The following is a 23,741-nucleotide window of genomic DNA, read 5'->3' on the forward strand; positions in this document are numbered from 1 at the left end:
TTTACAACTTGCCTTCCCACACCCAACCTTACAGTATGTCAAAGACTAGGTACTGCAGAGGAAACTGTTTTAAAATGCTTTGCTGCAGCAAACACTGCATTTACAAAGCACCAATACTATGAATTATGCTCTTTGTGATTCTCCTCTTCTTATTTCTTCCCCCTTTCTTCCCAATATTTTGAATGCTCCTTCTGAACATAGCACAAAACATTAAGTCACACACAGTTCTGCAGTAACTCTTTCTTACCTTGAAAGAAACCAAAACCTAGACTGCATTTAATATCTTTCCTTTAGTCTTATCCATGAGTCACTCTCCTGAAGGCAACCACAGAGACCAATCTGTATGATTTGATGCCCTCACCTTTAACACCTGTGTGCATAGAAAAAGAAAATGACTTAAGAGACCAACATATTCGGGGCAATATTACACAGAAGGGAAGGCTGTCTAAGAGACGGGGGTCGTGGGTGGGTCCTGCACAACACTCTTATCACAGCCTCGGAATATTTTCAAAGACAGATGAAAACTGCATCGCTTTCCTTTCTCCCTGGAAACATCACACCCCAGCTGCTCAAGTCGGAGCTAATGTGCTTTTCACATTTCAGCAGCACAGGGGAACTCAGGTTCCAGGAACAAGGTTGTCATCACAGGAGGGCGACACCACGGACAATTAGAGAGCGGGGGAGAAGGAGCCCGGGAACCAGAGGTCTGTCCCCTCAGCCCCTAATGAAACTCGAAAGCTCACCCATAACCTTTTTAGGCGATTTACTGGCAGCCAAGGAGGAGAAGTGAGAAGCGCTGTGGAGCTGGGCACTGCTCAGGTGCAGGAGAGGACCGAGCAGAGGACGCACGGTGGCCTGGCTTTGCAGCGCGGGCAGGTCACCCGCTGGGCAGCACCCGCGGGGCGAGCCGTGCTCCCGGGGACGCGCGGCGTGGCTGACCCCGGGTGACCCCGGGTGCAGGGGGGACAGGGGGCGCTGGGGACCGAGGATGGGGTGGGGGACACTGGGGACGGCTTTTCCCTTACCAGGTTGAGCACCATCTCCACGATGTCCCTGCTGCTGACCTGTCCGACCTGCAGGAGTCCAAACTGCGAATTTCATCCGGAAGTTGCGGATCGGCACCGAAAGGTAACTCGTCCCCGCGGGGAGCGGAACCGGAGCCGGAGTCGGAGCCGGACGCCCCATCAGCCCCGCCATCCCGCTGCCGCCGCCGCCATCGCCATCGCCACCGCCTCCGCTGCCGGCCCCGACGGCGATGGGCTCCACGGGCTGAGGCTCGAGCCCCGGGCCGGACCGGCTTGTAGCTCGCCATGGGCCCCCTCCTGAGGACAAGGGACGAGCGGCGGCGCCGCCTCCTCCGGTACCGTTGTACCTGCCTCGGCCGTCGCCTCGGAGACCCGGCCTCCACCAGCGCTGCGGTGCCGGGCCCGCTCCGGCCTGCGCCTCAGACGGCCCGCTCGGCGCCCTGCCCGGCCCAGGCTCGCTGGTGGTGGAGGCGGCGGTGGCGGTGGTGGCGGTGGTGGTGGAGGCGGCGGCGGTGGTGGTGGTGGTGGTGGTGGAGGCGGCGGCGGTGGTGGTGGTGGTGGAGGCGGCGGTGGCTGTGGCGGTGGTGGCGGTGGCGGCGGTGGCGTTGGTGGCGGCGCTGTCGGTGGCCCAGGAGATTCGCAGCCTTCTTCTTGGAGGGCGGCGGTGTCCGCTCAGCTGCTCCGCTGCCTCCTCTCTCTTCTCTCTCTTGCTCTCCACTTCCCGGTCTGTGTGCCCGGCGAAGAGACGCTGCAGCCGAGCTGAAAAGCCCTAGGGACGAGCAGTTGTCCAAGGCGCTGGCGGGTGCGGAGCTCAGGCTGCAACCGACGCTGCTCTGGGCTCCACAGTGGTTGCGAAGCTTCGACGCCGCCGCTCACTCCGTGTCGCCCCCTCCTGCGGTAGAGGTCACTGCGCCTGCGCAGAGCGCCCGGGGGCGGAGCCCTGGCTGCTCCTCTTCTCTTCGCCCTGCCCTCCTTCTCTTCCCCACCCACCCCGCACCCCTGTTCCTCCCCCCACCCCCAGTAACATTAATGTTAGTCTCCTTATTATACTTGTCTGGCAAGGATTGTGTTATGTATCTGACTAACGAGTACTCTCTAGTCTTAGCGATGCATTTCTACATAATTATAAGGAAAAGCACACTCTGAGTAACAGGAGAAGAAATGCTGCAAGGAAATACACGAGGATCCTTTGGAACGGATTATTAGAATCTCTTCCAAGCAAGAGGTAGCATCTTTATCAAGCCCTAGCCCAACAGAGAGACAGTGCACACAATCAGTCAGGGCCTGGTACTGGTGCATGAAGTTTTGGATTAGGACCTTTCTCTGGTGCCAGCAGTAAAATATAATTACCTCATAGAAACTGCTTGGAGAACTTGAAGAAATAAACAAAGCTTTTAGAACAGTGCCTATAATAAGTGCTCAAGAGATAATACAAGTTGTGATTATAAATCAACACTAAAGAAGATTAGTAGAGTTTGAGTTTCAAATACACTATTTTTCACATTTCCTTTTTATTCATTGACCTGACTTTCTGTTCTTCAAAAAGGAAATAGGGCATTGGTGTTTTCTTCAATTTCTTGGTTTTTGTTTTGTTTTGTTTGTGAAAAGCCCATTCTGTATCCCACATTTGTTTATTTTACAATAATCTTGAAGATTGTCTTTTCTGCCTCAAATATAAATGTTTTATCTCTTCTAAACTACAGCAAACCAAATTAGCAAAATAACTTTTCTTTGCTCTCTGCTAGTCATAGGGGGAAAAGGCATATTAAGAATTAAGTACATTTCTCTGAGACTTTATAAAAATAAAAAAAGAGAAAATACTAAGCAAATCATAATAATTACAAAATACTCCTGTATCATGTACTAACTCACGGAAGTAAACAGTCTTCCAAAATGTCTCTGATGGCTTCAACTGCACTTTTGTTTCATTGGTTGTGTTTCTCTACTTTTCTTTTTCATTAAAATATTTTGTTATTGATTCCTTTGTAAACAAGTTCAGAACTTTTCATGCCAAGACAGAGGGTTGTCCCTGATTTATTTTTTTAAAGGGACTGTGAAATTTCATGGGATTAAATTTTCCCAATTACTTCTCAGGTATGTACGTTGAGTTTAAACATTGACTGTCATGAACCCACAACACTCTGGCCACACTCTGATGCCATACAGTGATGCCATATGTTTCCTAGCCATATAGTTTCCCATCTTTAAAATGTGAGCTGACAATACATATTTTTGTACCTCTACTTTCTTTCCAAATAGTTCTTTGGAATTTTTCTACCCATGAATATTTATAAAATTCGTAATGTCTTCTGTTGTTCTTGCTGAATACTTCAAATACCTAAACTTAAAATATCTTCTATTGAATCATTATAGGACATATATTAAATTTTTACATGTAAATAATATTGTTAGCTATTTTTAAAGCTAGCTATACAGAAGTGGTCTCAGCACTCTAAAATTTTACAATATAATCTATGTGATCTTTAAGTAAGGAAAATGGCAAAGGAAATATAATCACATATAGGAGAGAACAGACTTAAGAACAGAGATGCAATATAACTTGAAATGCAGCAACTCTAACTAAAATAGTCAATGTAATTGAAACATCAACCCTTCTGAGCTTTGTATTCATATACCACTCAATAAGCATTAAGCCAAAATGAAATGTAACAAGAGTCAATAATTTACAGAGTAGCAACTCTGTGTCCATTTTACATTAATCAGAGAGCACAGTACAGAATATCAAGCAATAAAAAGAACATGAAATTGGACAACTTTAAACAGATGTTACCCATTTCTAAGAGTATATAGTTACTGTTAAAGAACTGAAATTATGTATTTAGGAGTGTATTTGAACGAATGATATAATATATATGGCTTCTTTGATAACACTACAAAAATTTAAGAAGATCAATTTAAAAAATGCTTTTAGTGAAATACGTTGAATTGATGTAAGTACTCTTAATTCAGCATAAACACAGTATTATTACTTCTTTTAAAGTTTAAAAGACATCAAACATACTATTTACTGTTATCCACATCTATTGAATGTATTCTAGCAGTGAGTGAATACAACAAAGACCCTATAATATGGAGTTCACATTTTAAAAAGAGAAATTAGAGTTAGACAAATTGCAATTGTGTTTTGAAAAGTGCAGAGTATTACAAACAATTAGTAACATCTACATAAATAATATGATTTCAGAAAGTGTCAACTTTGTATTTCTTATGATAGAAATGAACTATAGTATTACAATCACATATTATGTGTTTTTTCCTCTTGATGGCAGCTATTTGAAGACAGAAACTGTCTTTCTTACAATTAAACTTTTCAGCAATATACTGTGTTCATTGACTATTACATGGTAATACTCAACAACTGAATTGAGGAGGAAAAGGAGAAAAGAAATTAATAGGTAAAAAAATTTAACTCAATAAACCAACTATTAAAGTAAGAAGAAGAAATAGTTTTTAAAATCAGAATACAACCATCTAAAGGACTACTTAATTTCTTTTTTTTTTACATTTTTTTGCCATACTGGGGTTTGAACTCAGGGCCTCAAGCTTGTTAGTCAGGAACTCTGTCAATTTAACCATGCATGAATTTAACAATTCAGCCTTGTTTAATTTATTAAACATGAATTTTGAAGAGGGCTAAAGTCATCAAAACTAACAAAGTATTTAAGCATCATTGTGTGATACTAAGTAGATTATTTAGCCTCTTTGACTCTTGGTTTTCTTACCAATAAGATGTGATAGACAGCTCTTGCCTTCAATGGGGTTGTTATAAACATAAGAAATTGTGATCATGTTTTCAAAAGTACAGTCTCACAGAGAAAGCAGTGACACTAATTCTGGCAGTGATCAGGACCCAGGCAGTAATTCCAGTAATCTAGAAATACAGGCAGGAATGAGATGCAGACAAGGAACTGGTTTTGATAAATAGTGGGGCAAGATGTGGAGGAATGTTGAAAGAGAGATAAACGAGTTCAATGCCCAACACTAGTGGCCAGGGATTACAGGGTCAGGAATCCAACCTGGTAAGACTAGCCATAGTTGAAGCTCACCTGAAAAGGAGACTTGACACAACCACAGAACAGAGAAGGAAGACAATGTACACTTGGGCAGACAGTCAAGATTCTGGAAACAAATGAACAAAGAGAAAGATAAACAAGAGGCAAGTCTTACTTGAATGGCTTTTTGTGAGAAAAGCATCAATCACAGAAGTACAGATGCTCTGAAGCATGTGTTTGAGGTAAGGAAATACTGACAGAACCAACCATCTCCCAAGAAGATTGTGGCAATAAGTGCCTTTTCCAGTTTATAGAAGACTTTTCAGTAAGTCATTTTCTAACTGGACAACGAGTAAAGCTTTGTCAAATTTCTAGACAAATTTCTCTTGAGATTTACACTGTGTTTCCATGATGCCACAAAATATTTTGAACGTAAAAACCCTAAATCAGGGACCGGCAGAGTGGCTCAAATGGTAAGACTGCCTCCCTAGCAAGGGTAGGCCTTGAGTTCACACCTCAGCACAACCAAAAAAAAAAAAAAAAAAAGAAAGAAAAAGAAACCAAAAAAGCTAAATCAATGTTTTATATTCCAATTATTAGATGCTCCCTATGTATGATTTCAGCTGGAATTAAAAACATTTACTCTTGTTTACTATGACCGAAGTTGACATACTTATCACCTGAAGTTAATTTGTGGATGTAAATTCAAAACTGTACCAGATGTTTGCAGTGACCACTTCAAGCTAGATTTCCTCAAGGATGGAGAAGTGGCATGCCAGCAAGGTGGCAGACCTCAGCATTAAGTTGTTGTTGTTTCTGCAAGTATTCTGTATCTCTTCTCCCAAAACTTTGCTTCCCTCAGTTCATGGGAACTGCTATAGGCTGTTAGGTTAATAGACCATTGGAAAATCTACCTGTATATCTCCTCACTTTGGGCCATTCAGGAGTGCATTCTTAGTAATTAGGTTTGTAAGTAACTGCTTCCCAGGTTCAGCATTGCACTTAGATATCTGTTAAGTATACATTCGTACAATAATCAGGATATGCCAGCATAAAGATCACCCACTCATTAGAATATGTTGAAATAAGTGGGTAGAGGCAAAATTGCACAGAACCCACATTATTTCATTCTAATGAAATATATATATTAATTCATGAATACGTGTTAATGGGTTTTTTCAAAGTAATCAACTTTTTCAAAAACAATTGTACTATAAAATTCACATAAAGAAATTCCAATTCATAGATTTTAGCCATTTTAGGATATTAATAATTTTAGGTAGTTACTATAAATTAATAATTCTGTAAATTTAACTTCCTAAATATTTTGGTGTCTTTTTCTTCCCCTCCTTAGAAATATATATGATATATATTATCACTGGTCAACACCTTTCTAGTTACATTTTAAAAGTTTCCTACAAATGATTTTAAATCACTTATTAGTTTGATCCAATTAAGTTCTAATTTAAGTGTTTTTTCTATGATGAAATTGTTTTCTAGCAAGAAATTCCTTTATATTCAATTTTAAGCTTCAAGCAAGATTCTCTGGGTAGCTCTTTCAAACAAAATCCTACCTATATTGTGTAACTAGCTATATTAATTTCTTTTATGCTTTAACAGGACATGATTTCACTAAACAACTTCTTCTCAAAGACTGCTTCTCTTCCTCTATTCCCTTTCTCTAGGATTGGCAGCACCAATTCCTCTAGCCTGCTTCAGCTCACCATCTGGTAATGAAATCTTACTGATTCTGCTTTTTCCCCATCCTACCTCTCCGTCACAACTGTCTGTTACATTCAGATCCTTGTGGGACCTTCCCTGCAGCAGAGCAATAATCAGAGTTGGTCTCTCGACTCAGGTCTCACTTCTCGTCTTTCCTTCACATTGACATGAAAAAGATATTTATAAATGGTGAACTAAGACTAATTATATAAAACACACATACATGGCACTTTAATCGTTCAGTGGCATTTCAAAGAAATAAAAGACAAAATAGGAAGTGCTTCAGAATCTGGCTTCAACCCTTCCATCCAAGCTTGTCACCTGCCACGACCTCTTTTGAACATTGTATCTCGGCTATTTCAGCATAATAATATGTAATATTCATGGAGCGCTTCCTGAGTTCCTACTACCGTGCAAAGTACTTTACAAATATTATGTCATTTAATAATCAATGACTTTATTACATTACCCACATTGCAGAGATAAGAAAAAAGAGGTTAAAAACTTGTCAAAGTTAGAAAGCCTGGTGTATACAAGCTGAGATTGGGATCGAGGCAGTCTGCTTCTAGAGTCTACAGTTGCTTTCCTCTGTGAATGTATTTGCAGTTTCCTAAACTTGACATTTCTCACAAACCTCTGTGTCCCTTACCTGCTCTTTTAATTGTCTGGAAAACCATTCCCAACCTTGTCTGTCTGTGAGACTCTTGCTTATCTTATAAGAAATGATTCCAGCTGCTCCTCCTTCATGAATATTTCTCTGAATCCCTGGTAGGATTAATGATTAGGTGCCCAGGGCCAACTTACAATGCTCAGAGAGGCCACTTGACTTCTTGGGTTTCCTATCCACTTGGGTAAAGAACAACTGTGATGTTAGGCCATTATGGCTATATTGAATATTGGTTTTATAACTTATAAAATATCAATCTCTGTACATTTTAGTTTCTTATAAGATTTCAGTACTTCTTAAATGAGGTGTTACTATGATGAAATGAGGTGATTTTGGTTTTGCTTTTGTTTTTGTTTTGAGATGCTCCTTTGCTATAGTGAGGAGAACTTAACAAGAAACCATTAGTTCCTTTACTACACTCCCTCCACTGTAGCCCTTGGTACCAGAGGGATAATTTTTGTCCTCTCTGGCTTATAAGATGCTTCCCCTTTCCTCTTAAGGCTCCAGGATGCTTGGTAGGCATTAAGGAAATGTTTGAGTGAATGAATGAAAAACTGAATGTTGAATACCTAATGGCACAATTGAAAGAATCCTTTTGTTCATTTTATAGCCAAGAAGCATAATTAACTTAACTGGCAAAGAAGAGAAATTCTGGCTACACTTTTTCCTTTCCTTATCTAACATCTAAAACTTTTTTCCTTCAGATTAAAAGTTATAACTAAATGATCCCTTCCAGAAATAAAGTACATGATCACAGATCAGCATATTATTAAAATGTGTAATTTTAAAATCACTTTATGGTCTTATAGCTACATCTATCTATCCATCTAATATCTTCTAATGTGTATAAGCTGCTTCTCTAGGCTGTTCTGTTATTGCATTGTTTTGTTTTTCTCAAGAACTGCTATGGCTCATTGTACTGGTTCAATTAAGAAAAGAAAAGTCCCAGGAGTGAATGGAACATGATCTTGAATTTTGAAATATGAAACTAGAAATAAAAGAAGGCAACTTAGGAGCAGTGTTTGAGAACACTGAGTATTACTGCTTCTTGGATAGACTGATTCCCTTCCTTTTTCATCCCTGTTTAATAGAGATGTCAAGCACATGCAGTGATGGAATGCTGAACCCAAAAACCCAAACCACCCTCCATGAGAAGATACCATAGTTGGAAGACATAAAAGGCCTTTTTAAATGTGTCAACAAGGTAGAGATTTACAAAATTAGAGATGAGTCCATACAGACTTAATTTCTTTTCACAGGAATTAAGCCATAGATAATTTTGCAATGCATCCTGATTCCAAAAATAATTTTAAGTAAATACATTAAAATATGAATTATTTAAAAATAGATAGAAGATCCTCAGAGTACCCCTATATGTAAGGATATAGTAAAAATACAGATCAGGAGCAAAATTTTTATGAAACTGCCTGTCATGGTCTCTTCAGTAAAAGTCTTTTATTCTGGAAATACCCATTACATTCCCATTATAATCTTGGAGCGTAGTTAAAGGTAAATCTCTCTTTTTTTCCCCTTTGTGTCTTTGTTTTTTCAACCCACACAATTATAAGTTTAAAATGCAAACTAAAAGCTATCCCACATGTTTCAATATCAGAGTAGTGACTGCTGGCTGCTCACTGACACACCTATCCCCACTACCACCCACCTCCTTCTGAATTCTGGCTGCCGAGAATACATTGGTTCCCCAGGTACCCTTGTAACTTCTCAATAGCTATGTGCTCAACTTTGATGATTGGTTTGTGTGTGGGAAGTTGGTCCTATTCCTTTTCCTCCTGACTAACATCAGATGTGGTGGTGAGTTTTGACCACCAGGGTCAGACAACAGTGATGAGGTAAAAGAAAAAATAGAAGTAGCACTGAGTGCTGACAGCCATGTAAATCTGAACTTCAGTACCAACTTGTTTTGTTACGTGCCAGGGAAATAATCTTTTATCTTGGTTAAGCCACTCTTACTTGCACCAAAACTGTATCCAGATACAAAATTTCATTTCTGGAAAAAGAGGGGCAAAACAGAACTGAATCTAAAATATAGGGCATTGGCTTAGAATTTCCCAACAGGTGACACTAATACAGATCTTGAGTCCTGTTAGGCCATGGGGAAAAATTTTGGAAAAGTTGTATCTGTGATGTTGTGGAAGGCAGAGCACACGCCACCAGAGGCCATTATTCCAAAAGTGAATGGAACATTTCAGATTTTGTGGTATAATTTGCTTGCTTCTTGTTACTTTAGCAAAGACTCCAAAAATGAAGAATTCAGGATGGTGCTAGTTAGCCTAATGCAGAGCAGGGAAGGGCAGCAATCACACTGAGGAGGTTCTCTGCCCATTGAGAGCTGAGTTGTATGAAAGTCTGGGAGCTGCTGCAAAGTAACCACTTCAAATATTTCCTTATACTAAAGCAGAGGTAAGAGGTGACTCTTAAGAGACAGCTTTAGCAGGAAATAAGGTGTGGTGTGGTCCCAACTCATGACAGCCAAATAATGAGTCCAACTCAGTGGCAGCATCAGCATAAGAGTGCAGCCTTCCCACCAAGACCCTTGGCCTCAAGATGCTGTTACTAAATTGGCAGATGGTGTGGCAAAGACCAGTGAATGAAAGTCAGGGGGTTCTCAGGCTTTAGCTCATCTAAATAAGATCTCTGGTGGGGTTAACTTGCTTATTAAATTGAACAAAAGAAAATATGTTAGGAGTCTACTGCATTTTCTAAGAATTATATTGGCAGCCTTAAAAAGCTAGATTGATAATTATAATCCTAAAACAAATCCTGGGCTCCAAACTGGTAAATTGTCCTTTAATTTATAAGGGGCTAAATCTGGACTTCATAGAGTAGATATCATTGTGAAAGGCATAAACATATTGCATGTGTACAGAGAAGGGTGAGTATAGATGTTTGAGTGGCCTGAAGAGGTAATGTGAAAGACAGCTAAGTGTCTCTCAATGTCTGTTCAATATCTTCATAGTAACAGAATCTCCAGATCTTAGGTGGGCAACTGGCTATCAGAATAAAGGTTACATTGCTTCACCTCCTTACAATTATTGTGCTCAAGTACAGTCAATTGAAGCAGAAGTGAGGTATTCTCCTAAGGAATCATTTAAAAGCATCCTGCTTCCCTTTCTACTGATTGGTGGGTGTGCTAGCAAGCCACCTGAGACCATGCAGGTGAGGACACTAGTAGAAGCTGGGAGAGAAAGTGAAATAGTGCCACATGAAAGAGTGATAAAAGAAGCTAAGGACATTAGCTTGAATGTAGTTGTGCGTTGTGTCATATTGTATTGAAATATTGTATGTGATTTCACCTACAGAAATAAAAAATTTAAGACAGGAGCAACTGATAAGTTTGGAAAACAGATAAGGGGTCTAGATCAGTCTGAGACCAGAGACTAAGAAAATTAGAAGTAAAGAAAAAGAAATTTTTAAAGATCAGCATAAGGATCTTTATTTGAGGGTATTTTGTTATGGATGTTGAAACTTATAATTTTTATATGAAACAGTTAAGGCCATAAAATGTGTAGGATATAGACAGTAGGTGATTGAGTTCAAGAAAACGTACAAGTCTCAGAGCTGAGGAAATCAAGAACCTATGAGGTTAAGGTGTGGAAGGGAAGTCAAATGACAATAATAGGACTTGGGTAAAGAGGAAGTTCTGGAATAATTATGGTAGTATTTAGAAAATTCTATGGTTGGATGGATAGGTAGAGCTTTAAAGAGATTTTGTATGAGAGGACATGGATTTGGAACAGGCAATGTGGAAATAAAAGCATGACAAACCCCTTTTAAATTCTGTGAAAACTTAGTCTGGGAAAACAATCAGCTAAGTGTCTTTCAGAGGAAGAAATATCCCTATAGAGAAAGCTGGATTTTAATTAAAGCAAAGAAATAGAGTGAATGTCCTATTAAGAACTTTTCTGATGTCACAATAGAAAGGTTTGCAAGGAAAAGATTCTTGACTTACAAGTAAAGCATGGAGAAATATCAAGATCAGTTATTAGAGAGAACAATTGACTTAAGTTTTTTTATAAAAAGAAGACCAAAATTACTTTGAAGTTAATTGACTATCATTTCTCATATTTTTTAGGGAGGTGGAACTAAAGGAGTCTCCAAAGAAGTAATTATAAGGCCTCCAAAGAAATCCTAGCCTCTGTCTGTGATATAGACAAAGTTCATTGCCAAGATCCTTTCCTCCAAGAGTTAATTATTTGCCATAGGATAGGAGACAGAATATAAATAAAATAATTTCACTTTTTAAACAAAACAGAGTAGTTGTTTAAAGAATTATATCTCTTCAAAGACAACTGACTCATGTCCAATTTTGAGCTAGGCTTACAGTTCAGAAACCCCTTCCCCATATCATTCAACTGTGCCGTTTTCAGTTACAATAAAAGTACTGCCTTCAGGGAGCATACCTCACAAGGGATCAGTAAAATCAATGAGAAATCCAATGTCTATTTGTCAGTAAATGCATGTGAAGTTTGATAGGTCTCTTGGCATTTGACCTCTTGTTAAACGTTCTTCAGCAAGATTAAGTGGCACATAGATGCCGCAAATCTCAAGAGATCTTTGAAGAATAGAATGTGAAATATGGAAACAAACCTAGAGAATTCTTGTTAGCATAGAACATAACTTCTAGAAGAGGTTATTAGCACTGTCTTGCAGAAAAAGTAGGAAAATATTGGAGGGCTTTAAAAACTGTATAAATGAATCCAATTTGAAGGAGAATATCATTTCAGTATTAACTTTTTAAACATCACTCTTTAATAGCTACTACCATGATTGCAACACATTTAATGAGTGATAGTTTCAAAAAATTATAATTAATAAGGAAAGACAAATATTTAGACTTGTGTAAATTAGGAGAAAAATGTTGTCTAAGTTTATTAAGCATTCTAATGTAATTTTGAATGTGTATTCATGACCCAACATTAGCTTCTTCATGATCTAATGATTGATTTAAACAACCCTCAACACCTACAATGTTCTCAAAAGCACATGAATGTGTGTTCAAAAATATTCTTTTCAATATATCATGTCTGTACCATGTGTACAGAATTTTTCTTGTTATTATTCCTTAAGTAATCCAGTGCAGCAACTATTTACATAGGATTTAATTTGTATTAGGTATTATAAGTAATCTAGAGATGATTTAAGGTATGCAGAAGTATACATGATAACAAATACTGTACCATTTTATATAAAGGACTTGAGGATCCATAGATTTTATCATCAGTGTACCTGAATCAATTCTCCCAAATGTACTGCTGGTCTCCCACTTACTTCAGTCCTCCTTTTCTTTAACCTCACACATTGGTAATAAACTATAACCCTCTCTTCCTAAATTCATCAGAGGAGAAATACTACTGACTTGAAGTAAAAGGCCAACTCAAAGATATTCCTTTTGTCACTGTAAATGGGCTTACCCAATCAAGTCTATAAAGTACTAAGGAATTTGATACAGTTTAAAGGTGGGTAACACAGTTGAGTTCAGACTTAACTAAGCAATTTACAAAATGTGTAGTCAGGGTGTTACAGAGTCTTGGTCATATCTTTCTCGAGGCAACAACAATTGTTCCACATACAGTTCCTCCAAATGTTCTGACTCTTTTCCTGCTGTTGTAGAGGAGATGCTTGACTTGCAATAATGGCATCCTTATTTTTTTATTCATATTCATGGGCTGGACTGTATAGGATAAAACCTCCTATAGAGAGATCCTGGAAAGAATCCAGTCTGTCATCTCTGAAGTTGTAAACACAGCAACTCAGCTGTGAAAATAAAGCACAGCAGGATTCCTGAGTGTGTGCTCAAGTGAGAAATCTGTGGGTACAGAGGACAATCATGAGGATGTGGTAAATGATGATATCTATCTATGTTTCTCAGTGTGCAAATCCAAATTAGAATAAATACATTTTCTGCAAATGTTCATAGCAATGTCTTCTTTTCCATTTTGGAAAATCTGCTTCATTGATTCAGTCAACAGAGATTTTCTGAGGCCCTACTTGTTCTAGGCATTAGGGATCTAGCAGTTTGTGAGACAGGAGTTCTCTCTCTTAAAGCAGACACACACTTAAGCAAGTAGGTAAATCAGGGGGTGATGTGTGCAACAAAGAAAACAAAACATGGTGATCAGATGCAGAAATCTGGGTGGTATGGCATTCCTTTAGGTTGGACAGCCTCTCTGAGGAGAGGATATGGAAACAAAGAACAACAAGAGAAAGATACAAAGCAACAAAGATCTAGGCAGAGGGAACAGTAAATACCATGATCTAAAGTGGGAGTCAGCCGATAAGCACGGTGGTGCATGCCTGCAATCTCAGTATTCAGAAAGCTAAACAGGAGGATCATGAGTTCACGGCCAGCTTCTTCTACATAGTGAATTCCAGGCCAGGCTGGGCTACATATGAGACCCTGTCTCTAAAAATGAAAAATAAATAAGGTCATCAATTAAATAAAAATAAATTCAGTTTGCCTGTTCAAGAAAACCAATGAACTACCACTTGCCAGGAACTTAAGAGTTGTACATATTACCAAATTTCCCTGAACATTCTGTCACCCCCTTATAAAACATACACATTAATTTTATTTTAGTAAGCATTATAAACTGTGCTAACTACTAGAGGATCTGTGGTGATTTAGAATTTCACTTACATGAAAACAATTCAGAGTAACAAAATATGTAAGTGCTTTATCAGTAGTAAAATGTGTTAGTAACAACAATTATGTATAATTCTTCCCATTTGGGTCGGTAAATGTAAATGTTGGAAGTGGGGTCATGAAGAATAAGTAGGAGTTTGGGGTCAGACAAGTAAATATATATTCTAGATTCCTTTCATTTTTACTTTTATTTTTAATTTTCATTAGCATGCAATAGTTGTACAGGAGGATACATTGTGATATTTACATATATGTTTACAATATAACTTAGTGAGATTTACCCCTTCCATCATTCTTCCTCATTTCTTAGAATAATTTCACCAGGTTTTTTTCATTCTTCTATTTTCATATATGAATACAAAATACATCTACCATATTCACACTCATTCTCCCTTACCTTATGCCTTCCCCCTTCCCATTGATACCTCCCTATCAGAGAAGACTTGTTTCACCTTTCTATCCCTCATTACTTAAAGAGCATGTGAACATACCAAGAGGTTTCACCCCAGCATTTTAAACATGTACATATCGTGCTTTAGTCAGACCAACAACCCACCATCACTTACTCTTTTTCTGTCACCCTGCTCCCCCACCATCAACAGCTTATATCTATATTTCTTTAATGAAAACTTGACCCATGTACCAACTGCTTCCAAAGCAACTTCATCTGGATATGTCACTCACTAGATTTAACATGACACCAATAAAAGAAAAACCAACTTCTGCACTTCCTTTCTTCCCTGCCCCAAACATGCTCCTCTCTGGAAACTGGTAATTAACTGACTCCTTTCTCCAGCTTTCATATCCCTTCCTTACCAACTATTACCAATTCTACCATAGATAGCTAGTTAATCTCTTTTCCTCTTTACTATGCTTGCCTCTCATATTTTTTTTTTTGAAATTCATTTCATACCTAAATTTCAGTTCAAGATATTCTGAAACCCTGTGGTCACCTTCAATCAAAAGGTACATAAAGGAAAGTCACTGTGACTGGTGCCTCTAATCTTAGCTAATCAGGAGACATACTGGGAAGATCACAGTTTAAGGCCAGCCCAGGCTCAAAGCAAGTGAGGCTCCAGCTCAACCAATAAGCTGGCTGTGATAGAGCATGTCTGTCCTCCCAGATACTTGGGAAGGAGACTGTAGTTAGGAGGATTGTGGTCCAAGGCCAGCCCTAGGCAAAAAGGCAAGACCCTATCCAAAAAAGAACTACAGATAGAACTGGAGATCTTCACTCTGAGCAACATAAGCCTAGCTCAGAAGGTCAAATATCACATGTTCTCTCACATTTGTAGAACCTAGACCTAAAATGATGATGATGACAACACTAATAATACTTATCATGGGACATGAATGTATATTGGGGGACCATCTAGGTGGGACAAGCAGGAGAGGGGAAAGAGAAAGGAAAGGATACTGAGGGGCAAAGAGGATGGAAGTAATTGCATATATACATATGATAACAGTGTGACAAAACCCACTATACACTGTTTGAAAGAGGAGGGAAGAAGGAGAGACAAATGGTATTACAATGGAGATAGTGAACTTGTTCAAGGTACTCTTTACACAAGTAATGGAATTACAATAAAATCTCCTTGAGAGAGATTCCAAGATGGTGACTAGAGGGAGGAAGCAGAAAACATGCTTCCGAAAATAAAATCTTGGAGAGATGCTGGAGATACACCTTACAGGAAAAACCACTGAGAAGAGGCAGAACTCTGACTCCTCCACACCCCCAGCCCGCCCATAGCATCCCCACTCTATGGTAAATGGAGAAACCAGGAGGGCTTCTGTGCCTCCAGCCACCATTTCCTACCAGCTCAAGAGACGCAGACCACCAAGTGAGCTAAGCAGCATGTGGTACTCCCACAGACAACCCTGGGCCAGATCAGCATAGTCCCCTGGACAGACTGACCCCCACCCAGGGAAAAAAGAGAAATAAAACAAAGTGAATAACCAACAACAACAACAAAAAAGACATGAAGCAAAGAGGGCAGGGCGCCCTGAGCACTGAAGGGGGAAGGGGCAATCACTCATGGAACTGTAAATAAACAAGCTGGCTGGAGAAGGCAGGAGTGGCGGCACCCATCCAGCAACTAGGAGTGGGAAAGCTTGTAAAAGTGGCAGTGTGAGGAAAACTCCACTGGAGATGGGGGGAAGGGACACTTCCCACGTGAACCATAAATAAACAAGCTGGCTGGAGAAGGTGGGTATAGCGCCAGCTCCCCCAGTGTGCTTGGAAAGGGGAAAGCTTGTAACAGTGGTGGTCTCACCCAGGAGAACTCTAAATAAACAAAGCCTGCAGGGCCGGGTGAATGTTAAGCTCATCCCTGAGATCTGCAATCAATAAAGCCTCCAGCAACAGCTGGCTGACAGTAGTGGGCAGGTGAGCTGCAGCCTCAGATAGCTATTCACAGAACTGTCACCAGACCCTTTTTTTTTCTTTTTCTTTTTTCTCTTCCTTTGATGAGACAACAACTGAACTACACCTGCATGCTGAAAGACTGACTGAAACTTTATTGCATTTGAACCGGGGATTTTTTTTTATCCTCTCTCTGACTCTCTAATGCCTGTTTAGCTTACTGTTGATTAGTACACTATCTCTCCCTGTTTATTTCTTTGACACTGCTTTTTGTTTTTTTACTTGTTTGTTTATTTGTTTTTACGTTTTTCTTTAACTTCTCTGCTTTCCCTCTCCTCTCACCATTCCATTATAAATATTACCATTGTTATTATTATAAGCTGGAAAATACTTAATTGCACACGGTTCAGGGACAGTAACAACACTAAGGGCACAGATGGGGAGACAGAAAAAAACAGGAAAACCAGTATCCCTCCAGCAAAAAATTAGTACAGGAACCAGAGGGAAATGAGGAAAACAGATGCACAGATCCAAACTCCAACAAAACAAAGATAAACTATGCCCAAGAAACTAAGTGAAGCCCACAAGAACAATCTGAAAGAAGAAATCCTGCAAGTAATCAATTATAATTTTATAGAGAGGATAGTGGATATGGTCAACCAAAATGTAAAGGAGACAGTCAGGAAATTCCAAGACAACAAAAATAGAGAATTTGAGAAAGCACAAGAACAAATAAAAGAAACCATAGAAAAACTGTATAAACACCAAAGTGAAACAGAAAACACAATTAATAAAGAGATAAATGAACTCAGGTTGAAAACAGACAACATTAAGGAGAAATGGACTCAGGATATGGAAAACCTCAGAAAAAAGAACGAAAAAGAAATGCAAAACAAAATGGAAGGCCAATCCAGCAGAAAAGAACAAGCAGAAGACAGAATCAAGCAACTCAAAGATAAAATGGTAATTAAAGGAAAAACCAAAGAAGTATTAATTAAACAACTCAAGACCTGTGAAAAGAAAATGCAAGAACTCACTGATCCCATCAAAAGACTAAAATTGAGAATCATGGGCATTGAAGAAGGAGAACAAGTGCAAGCAAATGGAATGCATAATATATTCAACAAAATAATTACAGAAAATTTCCCAAATCTAAAGAAATCTATGCCAATATGGATGCAAGAGGCCTCCAGAACACCAAACAGACCTGACCAAAATAGAACTACCTCACGGCATATTATCATTAAAACAACAAGTACAGAGACTCGAGAAAGAATATTGAAGGCTGTAAGAGAGGGAAAAAAAAGACATACAAAGGTAAACCCATCAAAATCACAGCAGACTTCTCAACAGAAACATTAAAAGCAAGAAGAGCTTGGGGTGAAATCGTCTGGGCACTGAATGAAAACAACTTCAACCCTAGGATACTCTACCCAGCAAAACTATCATTCAAAATAGATGGAACAATAAAAGTCTTCCATGATAAGCAGAAACTAAAACAATATGTGACCACAAAGCCACCACTACAAAAGATTCTTCAAGGGATTCTGCACACAGAAAGTGAAACCCAACATAACCATGAAAGGGCAAGGAGCACCAAACTACAGGAAAAGAAAAAGCAAGAAAGTAGAGTAACCTTAATTTAGGTACACACAATCAAACTTTCAAACAACTAAGAAAACTAAATGACAGGAATCACCACATACCTATCACTACTAACACTTAATTATAATGGACTGAATTCCCCCATCAAAAGGCACCATTTGAAGAAACAGATTACAAAGGGAGATCCAACAATTTGTTGCTTAGAGGAGACCCATCTCACTGATAGAAATAAGCATAGGCTTAGGATGAAAGGCTGGAAGAAGATTTACCAAGCCAATGGCCCCCCAAAACAGGCAGGAGTAGCAATACTTATCTCTGACAGAGTAGACTTCTAACTTACATTGATCAAACTAGATAAAGAAGGACATTCCATATTAATAAAAGGGGAAATAGACCAAAAGGAAATAACAATTATCAACCTATATGCACCCAATGTCAACGAACCCAATTTCATCAAACATACCCCGAAGGACCTAAAAGCACATATTAACTCCAACACAGTGGTCATGGGAGATTTTAACACTCCATTATCATCAATAGATAGGTCATCCAAACAAAAAATCAACAAAGAAATCCTAGACCCAAATATATCATCGATTAAATGGACCTAGTTGATGTCTATAGAATATTTCATCCAACTACTACATAATATACATTCTTCTCAGCAGCCCACAGAACCTTCTCCAAAACAGATCATATCCGAGGGCACAAAGAAAACCTCAGCAAATATACAAAAATAGAAATTATACCATGCATTCTATCAGATCACAGTGCAATAAAGCTAGAAATCAACAACAAAAATAAAGACAAAAAAACATGCAAACAGCTGGAAACTGAAAAACTCATTGCTTCATGAACCATGGGTCATTGAGGAAATAAAAGAGGAAATTTAAAGGATCCTGTACATCAAGGAAAATGAAAACACAACCTACCAGTACCTATGGGACACAGCTAAGGCAGTCCTGAGAGGAAAGTTTGTAGCCATGAGTGCATATATTAAAAAGACTGAAAGATCTCAAATCAATGACCTAATGATACATCTCAAACTCCTAGAAAAACAAGAACAAGCAAATCCCAAAACAAATAGAAGGAGAGATATACTAAAAATAAGAGCTGAAATCAAGGAAATAGAATCCAAAAAAACCAAACAAAGAATTAATGAAACAAGAAGTTAGTTCTTTGAAAAAATAAACAAGATCGACAGACCCCTGGCAAACCTGACTAAAATGAGGAGAGAAAAAACACAAATTAGTAGAGTCAGGAATGCAAAAGGTGAGATAACAACAAACACCACTGAAGTCCAGGAAATCATCAGAGACTACTTCAAGAACCTATATTCAAATAAATTTGAAAATTTTAAAGAAATGGACAGATTTCTAGATACATATGATCATCCAAAACTGAACAAGAGGATATTAATCACCTGAATAGATCTATAACACAAGATGAAATTGAAGCAACAATCAAGAGTCTCACTAAAAAGAAAAGTCCAGGACCTGATGGATTCTCTGCTAAATTCTATCAAACTATTAAAGAAGAAATGATACCAACCCTCCTTAAACTGTTCCACGAAATAGAAAGGGAAGGAAAACTGTATAACACATTTTTTATGAAGCCAGTATTCCACTTATCCCAAAACCAGGCAAAGACACCTCCAAAAAGGAGAACTATAAGCCAATCTCCTTAATGAACATTGATGCAAAAATCCTCAACAAAATAATGGCAAATCGAATTCAACAACACATCAAAAAGATTACTCACCACGACCAAGTGGGCTTCATCCCAGGGATGCAGGGTTGGTTCAACATACAAAAATCTATAAACGTAATAAACCACATTAACGGAAGCAAAGACAAAAAACACTTAATCATCTCAATAGATGCAGAAAAAGCCTTTGATAAGATCCAACATCATTTCATGATAAAAGCTCTAAGAAAATGAGGAATAGAAGAAAAGTACCTCAACATTATAAAAGGTATATATGACAAACCTACAGCCAGCATTATACTTAACGGAGAAAAACTGAAACCATTCCCTCTAAAATCAGGAAGCAGACAAGGATGCCCACTATCTCCACTCCCATTCAACATAGTACTGGAATTCCTAGCCAGAGCAATTAGGCAAGAAGAAGGAATAAAAGGAATACAAATAGGTAAAGAATCTGTCAAAATATCCCTATTTGCAGATGACATGATCCTATACCTTATAGACCCAAAAAACTCTACTCAGAAGCTTCTAGACATCATCAATAGCTATAGCAAGGTAGCAGGATATAAAATCAACATAGAAAAATCATTAGCATTTCTATACACTAACAATGAGCAAATGGAAAAAGAATATATGAAAACAATTCCATTTACAATAGCCTCAAAAAAAATCAAATACCTAGGTGTAAATCTAACAAAAGATGTGAAAGACCTCTACAAGGAAAACTATACACTTCTGAAGAAAGAGACTGAGGAAGACTATAGAAAGTGGAGAGATCTCCCATGCTCATGGATTGGTAGAATCAATATAGTAAAAATGTCGATACTCCCCAAAGTAACCTACATGTTTAATGCAATTCCCATCAAAATTCCAATGACATTCATCAAAGAGATTGAAAAATCTACTGTGAAATTTATATGGAAACACAAGAGGCCACGAATAGCCAAGGCAATACTCAGTCAAAAGAACAATGCAGGAGGTATCACAATACCTGACTTCAAACTATATTACAAAGCAATAACAATAAAGACAGTTGTTTTCTTTCAAGACCAGGAATATGTCTTTCCAGGACCTTCCTCTGTTTAGAATTTTTGTTGAGAAATACTCTGGTCATTCTGCTGGGTTTGCCTTTACCTGTGACTTGTCTTTTCTCTTTTGCAGCTTCTCTGTTCTGTATATTGAGTGTTTTTGATTATGATATATCTGGTGTTGTTTCTTTTCTGATCCTGACAGTTTGGTGTTCCATAAGCCTCCTGATCCTGGATGTCCCTCCCTTTCCTTGAGGTTGAGGAATTTTTCAGCAATTATGTTATTGAATAAGTTATCTATGCCATTAGTTTGTATCTCTACTCCTTTTCCTGTACCCATAATGCATAGATTTGGGCTTTGGATGGTGTCCCATACTTCTTGCATGATCCATTCATATTTTCTTAGCATTTTTTTCAAGGTCTTTGACTATTTCATCTAATTCCTCTATTTCTTCTTTTGTTCTTGATACACTATTTTCAACTTGTTCCACTCTGCTCACCAAGCTATTGATTGAGATTTTTGGGGGGATTTTGAGCTGTTTGTTTCAGATCAGTTATTGTTTAGCATTCCTATATTTCATTGATTTCCTCTTCCATATCCTAAATGGTCTTCTTAATTTCATTCATCAGTTTGTTTGAATTATCTTTGAGCTCTTTTAGTTGTTTATTCATGTCCTTTCTGAGCTCAGGCACTAGCTTGTGTGTCTTTTCTTTAAGTTCATTAATCATTCTTCTTATTAGTTTTTGGAATTCAATATTTGATAGTTTCTCCTCCTTCTGTTGTTTAGATCTTTAGCGGTACAGTTTGCATTTGAGGGGAGAGCTATTGCCTTGCTAGTTCATATTTCTGCATTGAGATTTTACACATCTGGGGTTGCTTTTGGGTTCAAGTTTCTAGTTTCCTGTGCATCTTTAGTTGGGGCTTTATGGAAGATTGTACAGGACTGGGTGGTGATTGAGCTTTGGTGTGTTTTCTTGCCTCAAGATATAGGGAGAGTGGCTCAATATTAATCCCTTCAGCTTCCTCTCAAGATGCTGAATTCTCACCCCTGTTGCACATAGGAAAGAAGGCTTAGCTATTAAAGCTGTCACAGTTATTGAACTTCTGCCTTGAAGCTACAGTAATCCTTAGTCAAGGTCAGATACTGCTACTGTTCCAGTGGGTTTGGTTTTCTATTAAGGCAAAGATGAATCTTTGCAGTCCTTGAAAGCTAAAGGTCATAAAAATTGTGATAGGAAGGAAAAAGAGTGAAAGTTATAACGGGTAATATGAGGTGAAAAGTTTATATAGTAGAAGTACTGACTGAGGTAATATAAAGCATTATTTAAGAGGCAGACAAGGACTGGTAGAAGAAAAGATCAGGTGGGTAATCAATGAGGGGAGAAGGGGGAGAACAATAGAGAAAATTGAATAGACAAACAAATATAAACTCACAGAACATAAAAAAAAGAAAAAAGAAATCTGAGAATCCCTTTAATCTGTTGGAGTTATTGGTAGTGAAGGAGGACTGTGAAAGAGTAGACAAAGAGAAAGGTGATCGAGAGCTAGAGAGTTAGTCTGGTGATTGACATGTAGAAAGTGTAAATTGGAGAAGGTGGTAGAAAGGGAAGGAGAAGAAATGATTTAGGACTACAAACTTAAAGTTGGTTTATGGGAGTCTCATATGATGACTACAGTGAGAGGGAAGGGAGGGAGGTAAGGCAAAAATGAGAATTGGGGAGCAAGCATGCAAAACCACTGTTGGAATGTACAGAAAAAAATAGCTGCAAGTAAAAGATTAAGAGACCTACATCAGCATCAAGTAGCATAAATTTCATGTTAAAATTGCAAATTTTCTATTGCTGTTGACCTTCCCCTATCTCTCTTTGTCTGAGTCTTTCAGTCCACTAGATGGCAGGTTAAATTGTATACCTCCCTCTGAATTGGTGACTGGTGTAGGAGAGAAAGGGGCATTTATAGATCTCTGGAATTTGTGCTGACAACTTGCCAGGGTCACCCCATCCACACTTATAATTTTCCTCTCTCAAGCCCCCAGGCCTTACAGTCTGTAGCCATGTACAAGCACAGGGTTTTGTCTTGATATAGTCAGTGGTGGAGGTCTTTGGCAGGATTGGAGGTGGAGCTCACTGTTGGTAGCCCCACCACACTGTGTCCAATTTCCTGTGACCTCTGTGAGCTGCTGCTGGATCCTAATAAATTTTCTCTGATGGGGACCTGTTCCTTGCAGGCTTTCTAGCTCATTGGTAGTCACATGAGCTTGACTGGAAGTCTTGCCTGCAGCAGTTGGGTATTGCTTCAGCTTCAGGGGAAGTTTGTCTCCTGCACTCCTGGGAAGTTTGCTGCTGGCTCTAGAGAGGGCTTCTGTTCTAGCCTACAGTGCAGTGTGGTTCCCCTTGTGCTCATTGGGTCCCAATAGCTTTCCTCAGGAGATTGCCTGCTGCATGCCTTTGTTATTTAAGCACTGACTTTCTCTATGCAGTTCTTATGGTGAGGGTTTGAGCTCCCCCAGCACAGGCAGGGAGGTGGCACTGAGCTCCAGTGCTCATGAACTGAGGAACTGTTGCTTCACTCCAGTTGGGTTCAAGCAGAGTTCTGCTTCTTGCTGCCTGTCGGTCCAGGACTTGCCTTTCAGGGCTCTCAGTTTCCTGTTCATGCACGTCAGTGAGAGCTCTGGGGTTCCTGCCATCTTGACTCCCCTTCACTATGAGAGTATTTAGCAGAGAGTAATGACAGAATTTGAAAGACAAAGTTACTCATATATATGATGACTTTATTATTAAAAAATGAAAATTGCAAAGATTATGTACATCTGCATTGGTACAGAGGCAACTACATGAAGCTTGATAATACACATATACTCCTTAGCTCTTGAAAAGGACCCCAGATAGCAAGAGTACCATCTGGTCTTATCAAGTACATTGGGAAGCCCTGTTTTGACCCTCCCAAA

The 23,741-nt window shown here is 38.8% G+C and overlaps 1 protein-coding gene across 1 annotated transcript in view; it reads right to left on the reverse strand.

Moving 5' to 3' along the window:
* The window catches only part of LOC109680909 (uncharacterized), a 92,256-nt gene extending 68,776 nt beyond the window's left edge, over window positions 1-23,480 (reverse strand). The window contains exons 1-2 of the mRNA XM_074049032.1: window positions 23,364-23,480; window positions 1,026-1,794 (exon numbers count right to left, since the gene is read on the reverse strand). Coding sequence (XP_073905133.1) covers window positions 1,026-1,794; window positions 23,364-23,480 — 886 coding nt within the window. The remainder of the gene's footprint in view (window positions 1-1,025; window positions 1,795-23,363) is intronic.
* Between the last annotated feature and the right edge of the window lie 261 nt (window positions 23,481-23,741).

This window comes from Castor canadensis, chromosome 12, assembly GCF_047511655.1.
Source record: "Castor canadensis chromosome 12, mCasCan1.hap1v2, whole genome shotgun sequence".
NCBI lineage: Eukaryota > Metazoa > Chordata > Mammalia > Rodentia > Castoridae > Castor > Castor canadensis.